Source organism: Hirundo rustica, chromosome Z, assembly GCF_015227805.2.
Source record: "Hirundo rustica isolate bHirRus1 chromosome Z, bHirRus1.pri.v3, whole genome shotgun sequence".
In the NCBI taxonomy this organism is placed as follows: Eukaryota; Metazoa; Chordata; class Aves; order Passeriformes; family Hirundinidae; genus Hirundo; species Hirundo rustica.
The window spans coordinates 55,946,177-55,965,586 of NC_053488.1; the positions used below are offsets into that span (position 1 = coordinate 55,946,177).

Below are 19,410 nucleotides of genomic sequence, written 5' to 3' on the forward strand. Positions count from 1 at the left end.
AACTAGCTTCCAGGTTTTGTTTTGTCCCCGCTTCCCACTCTTTTTGGACTGGGTGGGAGGGTAGGGGAGAACACTATGCTGTGGAAGCTGTCTTCACCATATTGCCTTTCTTTGGAGACCACAACTGGTGCTATCTTTGAGAAACATTTTTCCTTGTTCCTGAAGGTGAATGTTCTTTCGTGGGTAAGGCACCTCCTTTTTGTATACTTCTTACTATTGATACTGCTGTGGTTATTCTGATTTTAGTAAATTGTTATTTTCATCACACAATCTCTCCTTATTGTCTCTCTATTATCAGAAGGGGTGGGAGAAAGAGAGTGCCCTTATTTGGAGTTTAGTTCCTTGTCGGTTGTTAAAACCAGCACACATATAATCACAGGATGGCCTGGAAGACAAGCAGCTGAGCGATGCAGCTGACACAGCAGATGAATGTGATACCATTAGGAGGGACCAAGACAAGCTTGAAAAGTGAGCCCATAGGAATCTTATAAGGCTTAACAGGACCAGGTGCAAAGCGCACTTCAAACGTAAATCTGAAATCTCACAAGGCGAGCCCATAGCCCTTAATTTTGACCCCTGTTGGCTCATTGCTATCCACAGGTGTAAACAGGTTCAATACCACAGAAAACTGCCACTGCCTTCTTGAGTCACCCCAGACAAGCAAGTGTTAAGCATCTTAAAACCAGGGTTCTAGTTCAGCATTTAGGGACAAGAAAGCTCTGCAGAGGCTGTTAGCTGTTCACTGATCCACCCAAATGAAAGCATGTTCATTCCACACCTGGAACCTAACTTGCATTGCAAGAAACAAAACTGTGTAGTGGAGTTCTTTGGGGGACTGGATGGGGTTTTTCCACTGTAAGATACTACAGTAGTGACCACACTTTCTCAGACTCCAGCTCTCTTCTCCAAAACCCCACTGTTGGGTTAGCACTGACAGGTCTCCAGCATAATGAGGCTGAAGGAACAATCACCATAAGGACAGCCGCAGAGCTGCCCAGACAGCTGAGCTCCAGACTGAGATGAGGGCTCTGTCTCTCCCAAACATAACATCAGATTGAAAGGGTTTTTTATGGTTTAACTAACAGAAATTCAACTGCCTGTACTGTGAAGATATTTCTGTATGATAGAGATAGGACCCTTGTTCTCAAGGTAGGAACAGCCTAACTTGCCAGCTCATATCTGCTTCTCCTGTATTTCCTTTTCTTCAGGTTTGTTTTAAATGGAACTGATATCTGCAAAGTGTTGCTGCTCCTGAATAGTGACACTCTGAACAAGTTGGGCTTGGTCTTAAATACACCCCCTTTTCCTGAAGAATCTTTTGACTCCTAGGTGGAAAAAAGCCTATACTGTAAGCAGGAGTTCTTGCCCAGTTTATTGAGCCTTCGGTCTGGAGAACAGGATAGTTCAGGTGGAAAAATTAAGATTCCCCCTCTGAACCACCTGCATATGAAAAATGAAGAAAACTGCAAAACAGAGAGTGGGGAAAAAAAAAAAAAAATCACATGGTGATTCCAGTAGAAACATCACAATTCTATAGAAGTAAATCACGCTGCATCTCTTCAACGTGGTGGGAATGCAACACTACCATTTAACTGCTGGCATTCCTTCTTGTTCGTTTTAAATACAGAGGAAAGCATATCACCTTACTGAATTGAAATACACCATTCTAGCCTTTTTTTGTATTTTTAATTTATGTTTGCATTATTTGAATGGATAAATTTTGTCTGGGCACTTGCCTTGAGCTAGTTTGGCTTTTTAAATAGCTAATGCCAAAAATTAGTAACAGCCATTAAAATAAAGTAGCTTGGCCTTATGTTCTTTTAGATATTGTCACTGCTGCTGCTTACATGCTGCATTTTGATTTAGAAATCACATATTAATTCTTTCAACTGAAAAAGAAACTCCAACCTTTTAATTTTCATATGCTTTTGTTAGTAGGATTAAAACACATCAATCTTTTGACGCCAGTTATAATTTTTGATGTCATTCTAAATCCGTATCCAATGTGATGTTTTTTACAGTTATGTTATTGTATTCTGTATCTATTTGTGCCCAAAAATTGTTACTGTAAGACTCTACAAGCAGGTAATACTATGTGTGTCTGGGAATGCTGCCACGAGCATTTTTAAAATCCTCTCTCATGGGCAGCTTCTGGCTCTTTTCCGCATGGTATTTGCTTCCTGGCCTGTTTGGTCTTTGCTCAAGCAAAGCTTTGTCTTCTCTTTTTGGATTCTCTTTTGATTTTTGGTTTTGCGCATCTCAGAGAGGCTGCATTTGGCAGTTTTGGGCTGCCTTTGGTTGAGTTCCACAGGTGCCTGCCAGTCAATCAGTTCAAGTCCATTGGCTTCCCACCCCAGAGGGAAAGACACAGTTGTCTGGAGGGTGCCACCTCGAAAAGGAAGGTGTGACATCATCTTCCCCTTATCCTCCAGCCATGTGGCTGCCTCTAGCTGGCAATATCTTGCAAAAGGGCATTTCTGGCATTGGCGCCTCTCTTTGTTACCTGGGGGTTGTGAGACTTAGCAGTTTGCATTCTAGCAGTTACTTACATTTTTTTTCCCTTGCCTGTTGGCATTCTGTTATAAAACTGTTTTTTTGTTTTGGGTTTTTTTTTTCACTTTATCTACTCATATCTCGTTCCTTACTGGTGGGAAAGGCATTGGCTGGAATCAAGGGGGATGTTATTCATTTCAGAGTGCCCACTTCTTTAAATTGTGTCCAACCAAGACAGCTGGTATATTTGATTTTGGATTAACTCTGTAAAAGCAGTTTTTCTCACAGCTTTACTTCTCCAGGCTTTCTACTGCATTACAGAATATAACTCAAGCATATTTATAGTCTTAATTCTAAAAATATAATATAATTAAAACTTAAAGCTGCATTTAAATGTGAAATTCTAACTTCCTAGTTAGATTTATTCTTAACTATTTTTAAAAATCCAAGTTCTACTTTTCCATATAGAGAAATGTTCTACTGAAAATATATTATGAAATACATTTAGCAGCATAAACTGAATTATATTTCCTCTGAGACTCCTAGCTGATCCATAACTTTTAAACATTGAGGTGAATTTGAAAAAGCTTCCTACATCAGACTTTTCTGCATAAAGGTAACTTTGTACACTTGTATTTTAAAACAAATATTGTCAAATGAAATTCTGCTTTGAAATTACAGTACTTTGGTGCTCTCTTGGTAACCTTATTTAACACATGGAATTACTTTGAAAAATAAAGAGGAAAAAAGCCTAACAACCAAATAGCAATATAGATAAATAAAGTGTTTTACATCATTAAAAAACCCAAAAAGTTTCTATCACAAACAAGTTTTAGTACAGCAGGAAAGATTAATTTAAGGTATTAGAAAGAATAAATTCAAACTGTATCATTGCCTTAATTCTAATACTTATGCTAATTCATACTAAGAAATTGAATCTACACTACTACACAGGAGGAACAACCCTTCCAAACAGGACTGTGGCATCTTTTTTCAGATTATATGTTTGTGTAAATCCTGTTGTTACTGAAATTATGAGCTCTCTGCCTTATTTGAGTTCTGAAAAGTGGGAGAGGTTAATCCACTGTTTTTAAAACAAAAATAGACTTTGATAATATTTAAAATTACGCTACTCCTCAAAGTGCAGGTAAAAAAGGAACACTGAAGCCAAATCATAAAAAAAGAAATCCCAAAGATGCCCATCAGGTAAATAAAGCCAAGGAAAAGCTGCCTGAATAAAGACCATGTGAAAATGATGTTTGAGTCCTGTGTGGATGAGCAGTGAAGCCTTAAATATATATTCCTTGCAAAAGCTATGACAGAAGCAGGGCTTGAGCTTGACCCCTACCCTTCTCTGTTGCAGTTGCAGTTCTGAGAAGAACATGCATCAGTCTTTATGGGAGGATTGTATCTGAGCTGTGCCATGTATTAGCGCCCTTTGAACACTTGCTATAAGATACCACTTCCCTATAGATGAGGGCATACAAATATGCCCTCAGTGATGTTAAGAATAAATAAAAAGTGAGAAGCTGAAGGTATCTGGACACCGTGTTGAATGTTTAAGCATTACATTGAAAAAAAAAAATCACTATAGTACTTGAAAAATTTCTTTGAAGGTCAGTAAGGGTTTCATCCACCTCTTCTCCACGACTGATAAACAGCTTGTGACTATTAGAACAAAGTTGAAAAAAATAGCTAAAAATTAATGAACACATGTCCTTAATTATTGGACAGGCAGTGGTAGAGGGGTTTACACGAAGTGTAGACTCCAACAGATATATTAGCATAAAACATTTGGGTGGAGATAGTGAAGAAAGCTATTTCCACATTTCTCAAGTGAAATGTTAAAATTCAAGTACAGTAATTACAGGCATTAATAACTGCAACTGTGAGCTTTGCCTTGTGAGCACTGCAGCAACTGGAAAGCAGTTCCAGGGCAACATTACATTTTTCATTAAAATTCTCAAAAGGAAATAAATTACTTCCTTCATTCTCATTCATCCTTTCTATAATTTCTTTTCAATATAAAAACCAGCACAATATAAACTGGTAGTTTATGCTACTTTTTGTGAGGCCCAGTGAGTCACCACCTTGCTTCTGCAAGTAAGAATGAGTGCAACAAAGCATATTTATATTATGCCGAACAAACAGAAGTAACCTCTGCAGAACTTAAAGTGACTTCAATGCAGTCATCATGCATTTGCAAGCCCAAGCCATAACGAACATTTTTTTTATCTGCAAAGAAGCTTTTATGCAAAATGGTAATGTTTCTTTCAGTACCACAGTCATCATTTTGATGAAGCTATCAAAAAGGAAACAAATACCTTTAAGCTTTAATTTTGAGGAGACAACTAAATTGTCACTGCTTTTTCAAAACCTTTTTTTTCCTTTTCTAACTCAATCTGTAATTTAAAATGTGTAAATTACATATGCCATCAACTGAAATGAGCTTTGGCTCTATTTTATTGACTTCCTATTTCATGTTGTACACAAAACAAATGTAAAATGAGGATGCATACTCATGCAGTGTCATCAATGTTTGTTGAAGTAGCAAACAGAACTACCATATACCATATATTATTAGCTATGCCACGTTCTAAAGGCTATAGTTTCTTTGTAATGTTTCTTCACTTGTACTATCATATATGTAATTATAAAAAAGCGTAAAAATGAGGCTTGACGAGGTTCTGACCAGGTTACTTCATTCATGAGAACAGTACAAAGGTTAGTTAAGAGATTTTATTTTTTAACAAATTACTGCAAGAAAAGCGTCATGACAAACAATGCGCATATTCATTTCCTTTTAAATCTTGATTTTGAAATATTTAATAAGCATCATCCCTCTCCTGAAATTTGTAAACATGTACTGAGTCCCATGGGATCAAGTACCTTCTCATTTACAGAAGTGCAAGACAGATATAACTGTTGAAACCAATGAATTTCAGAGGCATAAATCAAGAGCAGTCAAATCTAATGGGGTTACTTGTATGAGAAAAAGATTTAAGAACCAGGCAGTTCTACAACAGTAGAAATACTGTTATATCTGCATCCAGTTATTTAAACATTAATATAAAACTCCTAAGTGCATTAATAGCAAGGGAATTTATACCATTCAAAATGACTAATGTGGTGACTTACACTAGTCATACTGTTTACAGCGAACATTTATACTGCCAGCAATAAACCTTTTCATGCTGTACTTTGTCTTACAAATCTGAATTCAGCTCTTACTGGTCATAGGAAGTACAATGTTTTAATTTAACTGACTTTCTCAGGAGACTTGATTTAAGCAATTTCCTCTGCCATTACCGATATAATTTACCAAAGAGTTATAAAGAAGTGACTCATGGGAATACTTAAGACTGAGTTAAGTTCATCTACGTGGGGTGTATAGGCACTAAATCCAATCCTCTTATACAGTTAACCTAGATCACACTTCCTCAACTTTGTACTCTAGTGAAATCTGATATCTTCCACTCTGTACAACATGTTTAAACCAAATACAGAGAAGCATGCAACTGGTCCAGATCCCCAGGTTACTGACACATTCATCTATTTTACTTGGTTAATGCTAGAGCTGTACAAAAGTTAATACTTCTTTGTGTAAAAGTAACGCTTGTCAGTATTTATTTGTCTCTGTATGTAACCCCATTGACTTTGATAAGACAACTAGAGCAACACCTCTTCATGTAACAGTTGAATAGTGTTTTGTTGAAAACAAAAAAATTCTCTTTGACAGCATCTAAAGATATACTAACAGAAAAAGCAAGTAAGTGAGCAAATGAGACCAAAACAAATTTGCATTGTAGCATTCAAACATAGTAAGAAATAAAACAGTTACATAATCATAACTAACATTTAGTGAGGATTTGAGAAGTATAACAGCACATGAAGGGACTCTGTTCTAGCATAGATTATGTTTAGCACAGTCTTGCAATATTCCATGTAAGTTTCTAATTGCAATCACAACAATAATAAAATAAACACACCAAAAAAAAGTGACACAAGAAAGTGACATTAATTCAGATAAGCACAAGTCTGTCTTGCTGTACCATCTTTCAAAGTGTCTAGAAGATTCAATTAAGCTTTCACTGGATTCACTGGAATCTTTCGTTGTGTTTAATGGTAACGACAATAAGAATTTAAGGAAGAAGCACTGAATCCTTTTTTAACCTAGACCCCAGCAAGGCCTACATTTTAGATTAAGTGTAGTTAATCTCATTAAATTAAGAACTAACTTAAACTTCTAAATTACTTCAGACTACAGAGAAAAGCCAAATAGATCTGATACTCAATTCATTACAAAACATATAAATTTACTAAAACTAATGATAAACAAGTTACAGCTCCTAGTCCTTATCTATTTCACACATATAAAGAGCATTCCTTAGTGATCTAACCATTTGAAGAGCAGAATCTTTCAACCTCAGGGTTGAGAGAATACCAGAAAGTGGTTTTTCTTGGAGAAAAGACAAAAGTTTCTACTGTACGTTTGTTTAATACATTGATATTAAATATACCAAAATACTAAAATAGGGAAAAGATAGTCAGTTAGAATGACAGCAGTGCACTGGATTAAACTATGTATTCTTCTTTATAAATGGATCAATTCTATTTTGAAACATTGTTTCAGAGTTCTACAAGATAAGAAACATCAGAAAAAATATACAAATTTCAGCCACCACTGGAACTGCTCACCATGCAGCTGTTTGTCAGATTAATACTTCTATTTGTCAGGCAAGAAATGGAATTTGCTCAAATTTCACACGATTGTAATAGCATTTATATACAAGAAAGCTTCAAAAAGAGCAGTCTGTTGCAATGGTAGAACCATTTATCGATGCAAACAGAGTCCAGGGCCGTTTTGGGTCATGGAATAGTTAACTCTTATAGAAAACAAAACTCTGCAACTCTTAATTCCTGCCACCAGTTTTCCCAGATGAGAGTTTTGTGATTTGTCAGTTGGCCCCTCTCCTTACACACTGATCTAAAATTCATTGTGGATAGGGGTGTGTTGTTCACTGGCAATGGAAATTTAAACTACTACATACTGAATGAAACAAACATTCAGCCTGATTGGACAGGCAGAAAAGAGTAATGACAGTGATGCAGTGATGAGCACATGTCAGAAGTGTCAAAGCAAATTCCAGATATTGTCATACATGTATCCTCTGGGAGTTAACTTTTTTCCAATTAATAAAAATTAAAGGTATGAATAAAATCCTATTAATGTTATGTTTTCAATTCATAGAAAGAAAATTATTTTGTTTACAAAGGAGCCAGGAAGTAAAGTGCACAGAATATCACAATTAATACTGCCTTGCTAGCTAGGGCTGGAGCTCATGCTGTGTGGTGGTAACAGGATACATCTAGTCTGTCAAACTTACTGATACAACTGGGGTACAGGCAAAAATATTTCCAAGGTCCTTACTAAGAGACTGCTGAGATTTTTATAAACTGCTACTGAGTATTTAATGGAGTATAATACTTTAAAAATGAAAGAAGCTAATCTGAGCTGTAAGACCACTCTGAAGTTATCTGCATTAGTTTCACTCTACACCCCATTGGTAAAATTACCAGTTGTGCAAAATGGGGCTTGGTTGCTCATGAGAAAATACCCTACCCTGCAGCCCAGTCCTGCAGGGAAGGAGCCTACAAATTTCCAAGAGGGGTAGGAGAATTTGCCCAGCTTAAAGCTGCTCATTTATGCTTGGCTAATTGGAGTGTAGCAGGCTCAGAAAAGCATCTGATTTTTTTCAAAGTTTAGCGTTTGATTGATTTGTTTGCTTCAGTTCAGCTCAGATCAGTTACTCAAGATACAATAGTTGGCATTCTGCAGTTCACAATGTTGAAGGAATATGGGTGGAATAACTGAATAAGAACACTCAGTAAATTAAAGTTATTGAAAATTTTATTTTAAAAATAGTTTTCACTTTTCAGAACAGCTGTGTGACAAATGTGATGTCAATTTTTAAAAGGAGATGTGAGATGATGCTACAAGTCACTACTAGAAAAACTAATAGAAACTAAGAAATAAGATAATTAACAGACACTTGGGTAAAAAGTCACTGCTTTGGAAATAGTTAAACAGAGGAAAATTCTGCCTTACAAATGTATTACTGTTCTTAAAAGAGGCCAAACATATATAGAGAGATGGGTAAATAGATACACTCCAGTCGAACTTCCAAAAGGCTTTTGACAATGTCCTTCACCAATATGTCTTAAAAATTTAAGAACCCAATGTAAAAGGTCTTTGCAGAAGTAAGCAATCAAAACCAAAAATAAAAAACATGAAAGCAAAGCTTAGGACTAATTAATTACTTTTTTATTAAATAGCAATTAGTTTCTTGCAATGAGTGGAGATTCCAGATTGAGTTTTGTTGGGTTCCATTACAGAACCTCTTCTGGAACCTACACTATTTCATTATAAAAAATATGCACGGGAAAAAGAGTGAGCAATGAGGTGGAGATGTCAGCCATGACAGATGCAAAAACTGCAACAGTTGACTGCGCATGAACTGCAGAAGAACCCTGCAAAACTGAGTGACAACAATATCAAATGAAATTCAATACAGACAAAAGTAGATTAACTTATGTACAAACTGAATGTCACACTAAAATGAACTGTTTACAGCTGCCGAGTACTGACCATTAAAGAGTGGCAATCTCAAGGTTATGGCACACCAATCCACAGGAATTCAGCTTGATAGAAATCCCCATAGTAAATGACATAGTAGACATTCATTATAATACAAAGACTAAAGCAGAGTGAGTAGCATTATGAGAATAATGTAAGGTTTTGTCACACCAGGGACTGTGTAGCTCTAGTCCCCTATATCCAACGAGGATATAACAGACCTGAAAAAGTTTCCAAGTAGGAAAAGGAGAAAGGACAAAGATACAGTACAACAGAAGTTGTATGAGGAATAGCAAAGAGCTAATAGCTCTATAGTTAAGAATAGCTAAGACCCTTCAGCCTAGAAACAATATAATTTAGGCGAAAATATTTGAAGACTAAAAAGTCATGTATGGCGTTAAGAGTGGACAAAAATCATCTTTCACCATCTTTCAGTAGCGATCTACCAAAGCTAGTTAGTAACTAGTAAGTAGCTAGTAAGCAAAAGAGAGATGCATCTTCGCACAGTGTAGTAGCAAACTTAAAATCCTTGCCAGAGAGTATTGTGGATGCTAAAAGTTTAGTTTTATTTCAAAGACTGAACAAGAATCTGGACAAAGCAAACGTTGAAAATTTCTAAGTATGCAGAAACCATATCCAGCTCACACAGGCTCCTTAGCCAAAAATAGCTGAAGGGAGTGTTAGGGAGCAGCACTGGATGCCTGTTTTGCTCTTCCTTGCCCAGGACAGTAGCTTAAAAGCACAGGCAGTGGCCTGTGCCTACGATAGTGGCATCTAAACAGATCTTTTGTCGGACTCAGAATGGCCTTCCATCCTTTTGAGTCTATTTGAATAAGGGCTGCTCAGACAAACAAAAATGTTACAAGATCTACTTCTCTGTGCCCTAGATGTCATGCTACTGGCTTTAAAGGTGCAACACAGCATGTGTTTCCTTTTCTGTTTCTAAAACATCAGTGTTGGGGGTTAAGTTTTCCTGTGGAATTTTTCCCCCCATAAGTTGCTAGGAGACTAAACACTGATAGTTAAAGGGTGCTCAACCCGTACAAAAGGAGTGGATCACTTAGTTTAGCGGGAGGGAAAGGCTCCCGGGAGCTGAGGGTGGTGGTTCTTTTCAGCTCTCGGTTTTCCGGGGAGGACGGTCAGGTGACAGGTAGCTGCGTGGATTCCACTGTTAATGGAGGGGTTCGGTCCTGAGAATTCTGTCATCTGTTTGAGTGCCCAGGAATTCGGAGTTTTTCGCCTGCCCTGCTGGATTTTGGGTCAGCCCGGGTCCAGCTGCCGTGGCTTCTCCAGCACTACTCACTTTGCCTGCCGGGACACCGCACCGTTTCCAGCCATCAGTGCCAGAGTTTCCTCCGTTTCGGCTTGGGGCTCTTGGGATCCCAAGAGATCAGACTGCCCGGGACTTGTGAGACAAAGCCCCACAGGGGTCTTGGTTCTGTTTTATCATTATTATAATTGCTGTTGTCGTTTGTCTGTCCTGTTATATTTACTAGTAAAAGACTGTTATTCTTTTCCCCATAGCTCTGACCGAAAAGTTTTTTTTTTAATCTTTCAAATTATAATAACACAGAAGGAAGGGATTGGAATTCCCCATTCCTAGAGAGGCCTGCCTCCCCCTAGCAGATACCTGTCTTTTCAAACCAAGACAATCAGGTTACTGTGTAAAGGAACTGTATGTTCTGCAAAGAAAGGCTCCATAAAAGAAAAGGAAATATTCTCTAGGTTTATCCACAGGAGAAACTACTGACAGTCAACACAGGGAATATAAATTTTCAGTTTTCTTGAAGTTGCAAAATACAGCTTAAAGACTAACTAGCAAATTAGATAGAAGAACGTAAAAGTAGGCATACAGGATGCTAAACATAGCCAGAACCAGTGAATAAAAAGATAATGAGGAACCTAGTAGGTTTTGTAGCAAAGTTATGTAACAAGAAACAACTGCACGTTCCCTCAGAGAAGTTCCAGGCAAGGTTTACAATATGACACCAGAGACCCCTTTAGATAATATTCGAGGATCATCAAAGGACTTCTCAACAGGGGTTGAGGCCTGTAAATCAGTTCTAGGAGAAGTGAAGTTTATGTATTAGCTAGGAAGTACACTGTAATGAATATGTATGATTGTGATGGAATAAATACTTTGTTGTGAAGTTTCATGACACACACTGGATTAGAGGAAAAATCCTCTGAAAGTTCAGCCCTGTAATACAGAATGCCTGCATTCTAATACTTCTAATTGTGTTAGAAAGTATACTTTCAAGCTGATTTTAGTATCACTAGATGCTACCACTGATTAAACTATATATTTCAAAAACATTATCCAATTCTAGGTTTACACTTCACTGCCTTCTAAGCACTCTTACACAAAACTTATTGGTTTTGTTCCAGTTTTAATAAAACATGTAGCGCAGTTTTTAACTGCAACTTGCAGCATCTCTTAACTCCAATCTGGCCCCAGAACACAAACCTAAACGATGCCTGTTCCCTGCTGGCACAGAAACGTTCTAAAAAGAGAAAAATTAAAGAGGTAAAAAAAGTAACTCAAGCAAAGATGGGCCCTTGCTGATGGCTATCCCTTAAAAAGTATGCCACCCCCTTGAGATCAGGTTCCTTCTCTTTGGAAGATTGAGTGCATACAATTTTTTCTTTCCTGATTTGTTTAGAACCGTGTATTTCATCTTGCCTGATTAACATGCTTTTAACAATCTCACCTCCATTGTGCAACATCTTGTAATCCACAAGAATGTCCACAACAAGCTGTTCTGGCAGGAATTCATTCCGTAGTTTTCATACTCTGCTGGACTTGCCAATGTTTCATTCCAAACAGTTTTTCATTCTGCAAATATCAATTGAATTGGGCCCAGTATGTTGCCAAATAAACACTGTCTTAAGGTATGTATCTTTGGCAAGCAGGATTCTGTTTGATCATATCATTTCCTGTGTTTGGCAGGTAACAAAGAGTACCACATGATATGGTTGATGTATATTTTCCCACTTGCTGATTTTCCAATTGATTATTTCATGAAGAGAAAGGTATACTGTTCAACCACAGAAAACAGCTATAGAACATGCAAATATGACATTGGAAATGTCCTGCCTGACAATGAGCATTATTTGTGGCACTGTGCAAAGGACTGGGGAGGTTGTATACATGCAAGACATAATTTCTGGTCAAGGCTAACAGATGTCAATGAAAACACAAGCAACTATGATGACTGTAGAAGTAGGAAGTCTATCTTCTAACAGGAAATTAGAAGCTTCAGAAGCAAAATAAGGGCTGTCCCTGAAAATGTCCTGGAGAGACAGATGAGCCATTTAAGCACAAGTGCAGATATGTAACATTGACTGTGACTAAAATTAGCCTTTGAAGTTTGGGGGGAAAAATCACTTTTAGAAGTGGTTAATTTCAGACTAGTTTAAAACTGGGGTTAAAAATCGACTTATGAAGATATTAAGGTACACATCACTCATGATTCTGTCCAATCCAATATTCTTCAGATTTTTATATTTATTATATTACTTATATTTATTTTGAGCAGATACTTTGTAAATTTTAAAAAAAAAAAAAAATTATCTTCAAGTACTACTTGAGTAACAGTACCAAATTCCTGAAGCAGGGCACAGAATTAAACTATGGAACAGTAGGTCAAAACTTCATAAGCAAGACTGATTTATTACAGCAAGGCATCAAACAATTACCTGCCAGAACTCCTCTTGAAATTGTTTTAGTCTATATTTCAAATAGTGACATGAATACTGGCATAGAAAAGACACCTACCAAACACAAGATACATAAAGACTCAGAGATTATATGCTAGTATGTTGAGGGGCAGGAACAGAATTCAAAACAAACTGACAGAGGAACACATGGTCTGGAAAGGTAGGACAACATTCAGCAAAAGCATAAGCAAAGTACTACCCCTAATAAATAGCAACCTACTGAATAAATTCAGACTGGAGAACAATGGACTAGGAATTTGGCATAATCAATCCATGAACCATAGCAGATCACGGGCTGAACTCTGTCAAGAATGTCATATGGTTACAGGATAGACAAATGCCATAATGGGTTACATAAACAGGAGTGCTTTCCTGAGGACAGCTGAAGGAATCCTTATGCTGTTCTCAGCTGTAATGTTCTGGCAGCTCCTTGCTCAAGATGAGGATCCCTTAGAAAGATCAGAGTAAAACAGCAAGACTAGTCAGTGAAAGCCTGACTTTTGTAAAACAAACGAAAGGACTGAACCTGGATGCTAAACATAGAAGTCTGGAAGAGGGAAATGTTACAACTTTTCCGATGTTGCTACTCTTTACATTCATAGAGAAACAAGAAACACAAGCTTTGAATTGCAGAAAGTCTAACAGAGTTTTAACTTCACCAGGGCAAAGAGTGTAAGAAACCACTAAAACCACTAGCTTCATTGACACTCTGGAACTTCCCTGCTGAAGACCTTTGAAAACTGGTTATATATCTGCCAGGAAACATGTGGGCATAGCTGGTTTTCCTTAAAGTCACTGCAATGGCCAAATCGACCTGTAGTGATTTCCCTCTTGCCCTTCACTTCTACAGCTTTAGCCATTGTCAGTCAGAGGTTGTAATACCAGACATGACTGCTGTCATGCCAGAGGTAAGATGTAATATGGATTTACCTCAATATGTTTCACAGATTTCGTCCAGTTCTTCCATTTAACCTAGTCTGGTCCACTTCTGCACTTTGTACAAACACTGGCATTTGTAAATTTGGCTTGCAACTAATTGTCATTATTAAAAGTATAATTTAGTTTGTGTTTGCCTAATGGCTTTAAATTTTTAAAAAAAAAAAAAAAAAAAAAAAAAATCACCAAGCTTGTAGTTTGACCACTGTATTGTTAAACAAGATTATCATCTTCCCTGACTTTGTAACAGCATACAAATACTACCAGATTGCCTGTATGACCAGAAGCCATTCCTTCTCTTCATCCAGCTCATAATGAAAAGCTCACATTTACTAGTACTAAGATCTATTCTCTCTTCCTCCTCCCTCCCCCATTTTTAACCAGAGGTGAAAAAATTACAAATAAATATGAAGAAATAGCCATGGTACACCCTTTGTAGTCTCTAATATGTTCAGGTGTACTGGTTCTGTGGCATTACTAGCATTTGCAAAATTTTCATTTCAGAAGTTACATTTCCCAATTATTTGTCTACTGGTGGTTATTCTCTACCACCCCTAAATATAGTTTTTTCTTCCTATGAGTTTCCCTTGGTGTATTTGTGTAACCCCATTTTATACATCTGCATATGCATACAATTTAGAGTACACGTACCTTTAATTCTGTTAATACCATTGTCCTGATACTTGTATCCCTAGTACTTAGGACCTCATTAAACTTATTACAGGTATTAAATTTTAATAAGGTATGCTCTGTTTCAATGCTGTGAGCACACAGGCTCTTAAGAGATATGTTACTTCTATTATCCATCTATATTATGGGATACTTGAACTTCTTTGCACAAAGGTCTATCATCTTGCTTTTTTGAGACATCCTTGTAAAGTGATGGAGATTTTGGCAGCAAACTTCTTCCTTTGCTGAAGACAACAACCTTAGTTTAGGCTTTTTATCTCAAAACAAGTTCCTTTTTTCCTTAACTGCTTCCTTGTCCTGCAATTTGAACTACTTAGTTTGCAAAATTTACTTCTGCCTTCCATCAGGAATAGATTTGGGAAATGAAAAACAGCCATTCCTTCCATTCTTTCTATCAATTGACCTTGTTAAACAACATCTCTGTGGCATCAATCGAATGTCAGGTTTGAAATGAACTGCTGAAACGAACAAGTTTGAAATATTATTTACTAAATCTTTATGCGACCTGCTAGCTTTAAGCAAATACTCCCAATTAAAACAAACAAACCCACCACAAAATACTTATTAGTAAGTGATATCAGCATTTACATTATTTAGAAAACCAAATCCGTTTATTTTACTGTGATTCTTAGGGCACAGCTGAAGCTCAGCACACTCAGATGCCTTTTGACTAATAGTGTCTATTCCTTACTGGAAGAAAATTGTAGGGATAGAGTGGTCTGTCACTTGCAAAGGGCAGGGAATAGGATACTCAATCCTGAAAGAGATCAGAAAAGTAAAATTCCTGGAAGAATACTATCAAGAGAAGAAAGATGTGATGTGGGAAAGTGCTAACCTATCCTCAGCTCTTGCCTATAATTAAGAAAGAAAAAAGAGCGAGCAAGATCTAAAGTTTACTATTGCAGCACTTCTCTCCCTTGTTGCAACCACAGATATCTTTATCTCTTTCATCACTTTTGGGCTATCAACTGTTTGTTTCTCCTGTGCTCCTGAGCCTTCAAGGAAAATCCACTGCCTGAACACCAAACACCTGGCACCCGATGACAGGAAATAGTCACAATATTTAAACCGACTGCACAAAATGCTACAAAGATAATACGCTTAACTCTCAACAACTGCCAACAGTGAAAGAAATGCTCCTGAATGTCAGAGAGAGATACTTTGCTCTAAGGCAAGGTCTTCTTTGTGTAGCCACTGCCAAACAGAAAACAAGCCAGCAAAGGGGTGCTGGGGGATGCATTGTACCCCTTATTGCTCCATCCAGCATGGAACTTAGAACAACTCCCTGGCTGCTTTATGTTACACTATCTTATCATAGTCCCAGAGGGCTTGCAAGTCTAGACCACTGTCATAGAAGACCCATGCAAAAAGAAAAATGCAACCCTTTTTCTTGCTAGAGAAATGACTAATTGCACTTCAAGGGTAAGTCAGAAAAGCCTACATTGGAAAAGGAGGAAAGAAGTTAACCCTATGCATGTAAGTCCTGATATTACATGTTTGTGTAAAGTCCAGTGAAACACAGAAGACATGCCCTTGGTAACACAGGAAACACAAGATAAACAAGAAGTATGTCAGAGCAAATTGTAGGAACAGGAAACAGAACTCGTAGCCTGGAAAAACATAGAGTTGAAGAGGATTATTTCTCTGCTGTGCTGTGTTCCCTAAAAATTAATGGAAAATTCCTCTTTTCAATGAACAGAGAAGCTAAAGCTTTGAGTTTTCATAATAAGACACAAAGACCACAGAAGTCTGAGAGCAACAAAAGTTTACCAGAAGCTGTGAGAGAAACAGTTTCCAATAGCTCACCAGCAGGTCATGTCAAGGCTCTTTCAACAATCCCTTCTGCCATCTATTTCAGACTGACTTGTCCAGTCATTTAGCAAGCCTTTGCAGGTTTGCTATGGCAATGAAAATTACTTAAGAAGTATTTCAAGAATTAACTGGATATTCTCCAAATCACACAAGCATCAAAAAACAGTAAGTTAAATTCCTCGCACTACCAAGAATTCGCTAAACAACAAAAACTGGGAGAAAGGATGTTGGCCAGTATTTACAATTGAGAGCCTTCCTGGGTCTACCATCTTGTCTTCATTGATCAATTTAATGTACCTTTCAATGCCCTTTACCTAGACACTCAGTCTTCTCTTTTTTCATCCATATACCTAGTAAAGTATTTTCCAGTTTTTAATTACTTATAGTCTCTACTTTCTCTCATTCTCACCTGTATACCTAATCTGTAATTTATCCATTATTGATATCTCATAGTTGTATATAGACACTTTCACTGACACACAAGAGAAAACAGAGGCTTACTACATTCTTTCCTTAACTCAAGATGGGGTTTACACATGCAAAGTACAAAAAAGTAGGCTCTGAGCTGACCAGCCTGCCTGACAAAAGAAAAAATGGGGAAAGGTGTCTCCTGCAACTGGCTGCTGGTTATTTTGGCACTGTAAGAGCCCAAATAGGAATACAAACATCTTGAGCAAAAAAAAAAAAAAAAGTGTAAGACTAAAAAGAAAGCAAATGCAAAAAATTTTGGTTCCTAAATGGTAGTTCCAAAGTAGTACTTCAATTCTGACATGCAATCTTCCTCCCAAATTTTAGTGCCTCCAGCTGGAAGTAGTACTGCTTGCCTGCTTAAGTGCTCCATGAGAGAAGTTGGTACTCAGTTTTTCTAAGTAACTGCCTCTTTACACATCATGTTTTGTGCTACCTCAGTGACATTTTCCAGCTTTTCTCATGTAAATTATTTATCTTAATTGACCACACAGCTGTCTTACTCAGGCTTGCAGTGAGTGGGAACATTGAGATGTAATACTTTAAACTTTTGATTCAATGATATGGTAAGTGGGAACTCATTTTAAAACACAATAATAATCGGGTCTTACTTTGATTTGGTTGATATGAAAAGCCTGGAGTGTAAACACAGCTGCGTTTTCGTAAATCTCATGTATAAAAGCCTTCTGTACCTTTAAATGCTCATTTCTAACCTTTCAATACATGTAGAATAAACTACTGTCTAGAATGTACTTGGATGTTTACACCCAAGCATGCTACAGAACTGTTTGTTTTTAGGCATTCACTTTGCAAACACTACATATGCAACTCCTGCTTTGAGAACAACTGCGAAGAGAGCCTAGAATACTGAACATAAACCCCTTAAGTGATGTTAGGACATTTTAAAGAGAACTGCCTAACTGTAGAAGGGGGGCATTTTTCAGTGTGATGGGATCCAGTGAGAACCAGGTGTTTACTCATTTGCAGTTTCTGAACCTGACCGAACCCAAGAATTTTTTGACGATTTCTGGATCTAGCCAAGTCCAGGTGCGGCCCCGGCCCCACCAGGGCGCTCTCCCTCCCCACGAAACGCCGCAGGCACCCGCACGCCTGGCAGCCGCTGCGGGACACCCTGCCACCTCCTCCTTCCGCACGCCCCGCCAACACGGGGGTCGGGACGCCCTCCGCGGTGAGCCGGCAGCCGCGGCTGCCACGTCCTAGCTGCCGGGGAGACCGGAGCTCGCTGCAGGACGAGCTCGTCTTGTACCTGCGCTTTTCAACTCGGAAAGGGGACACGGGAGGCTGCCTACCGCGGAGCGCAAAGTTCAGCCACCGCGAAGGCAGCGAGGCGGCGCGCACAGCCGCGGCGGGACGCCCCCCGGCGATGCCCTCCCGCCCTGCGGGCGGCTCCCTGGCCCGGGCCCCGTTTCACACCTGGCTTCGAAGGGGAAGGCTACGGCCCCAAGCTCGCCGGCATACCTGTCCCCGCGCATCACCTCCCGCGGCCCGCGGCGGGAGGCCGAGGCGGCTCCGCTGACCGCCCCGCGGCGGCGGCGGGGCCTGCGGCGGGGCCGTGGTCGGGCAGCGGCCGCGGGGCCGCCCATCCCTTGCCCTCGTCGTTGTCCCTGCCCCGGCGGCGCAGGGCGGCGGCAGCGGACGCTGCCCGCCCGCCGGCCGGCCGCAGCGCCGGTGCCCGCTAGGAAGTAAGTAGTTGTGAGTAGCGTTACCTGTCCTATATTGACGTATCCGTACTTGCTCGCTATCCTGTTGGCCTCCGGGAGCCCCCCGGTTATCCGCACAGCCCAGTGGTTGGTGTAGAGGCGCGTCCTGCAGGCGGGCAGCAGGAACCCCAGCACCAGGGTGAGCCGGCAGAGAAGGTCCCCGCCGCCTCCGCCTCCCCAGCAACAGCGGCGCTTCCAGCTCATCTTCTCCTCCGCACGCAACCCCCACAAAACTTCTCCTTCCTTCTTCTGAGGCCCTTGTCCTCCCCTCCGGGCCGCTCCGGCGATACGTCCTCCGAAGTTAGCCCGAGGAAGAAACTAGGAAGAGCTTGGAGTACTGCATTGAACCGCCCGGGAGTTAAATGATGAGGGGTTGGGAATAGTGGTTCTGATCAGTGATTGCTGCCGTGCCCTCTTCCCGCCGCGCTCCAGGGATTAAGTAACTTGCTTGTGAGAGCTTCTCTCACTGTTCCTGAGCGCCAGCTTTTCCTCTATCCCTAGCTACATGGGAAGTCGTCTCTCCGCGGGGAGGAGGGGTCCTTCTCCCTCCCTCTACGTTTCCCTCCTCTCTGACTTCCTTCCCCCTGCTAGCGGTCTTCTGCCTCCTCTCCCGCGTCTGGCTTTTCTTCGCCTCCACTCGCTCCCTCTCTCCGGAATCCGGGAACAGTGCGGCAGCGGCGGCAGACGATGCGTGAGTGTTGGCAGCTCAAAGCCTCAGAGCACTCAGACTCGGCCACCTCCCTCTCCCCTCCCTCCTCCTTCTCCTCCGCCTCCTCTCCCCGCCCTCGCTCCCGCAGCGCCGAAGGCCAGGGGAAATGGCAGCTGCGTCGGCGCAGGGTTGCCTCGCTCTCCGCTCTCCTGGGCCCCGGGCTACTGCTGGTCTCGTCAGCCACCGCCCCCGAGCGCTGTCCCTGCTCCCCCGCCGGGCCCGGA

The 19,410-nt window shown here is 39.9% G+C and overlaps 1 protein-coding gene across 2 annotated transcripts in view; it reads right to left on the reverse strand.

Annotated features, from left to right (window-relative positions):
• The window catches only part of PCSK5 (proprotein convertase subtilisin/kexin type 5), a 240,040-nt gene extending 220,857 nt beyond the window's left edge, over positions 1-19,183 (reverse strand). For both annotated transcript variants that reach the window (XM_040089345.1, XM_040089346.2), the window contains exon 1: positions 18,484-19,183. In XM_040089345.1, the coding sequence (XP_039945279.1) occupies positions 18,484-18,681 (198 nt within the window). In that variant the 5' untranslated portion in view covers positions 18,682-19,183. The remainder of the gene's footprint in view (positions 1-18,483) is intronic.
• Positions 19,184-19,410: the final 227 nt, after the last annotated feature.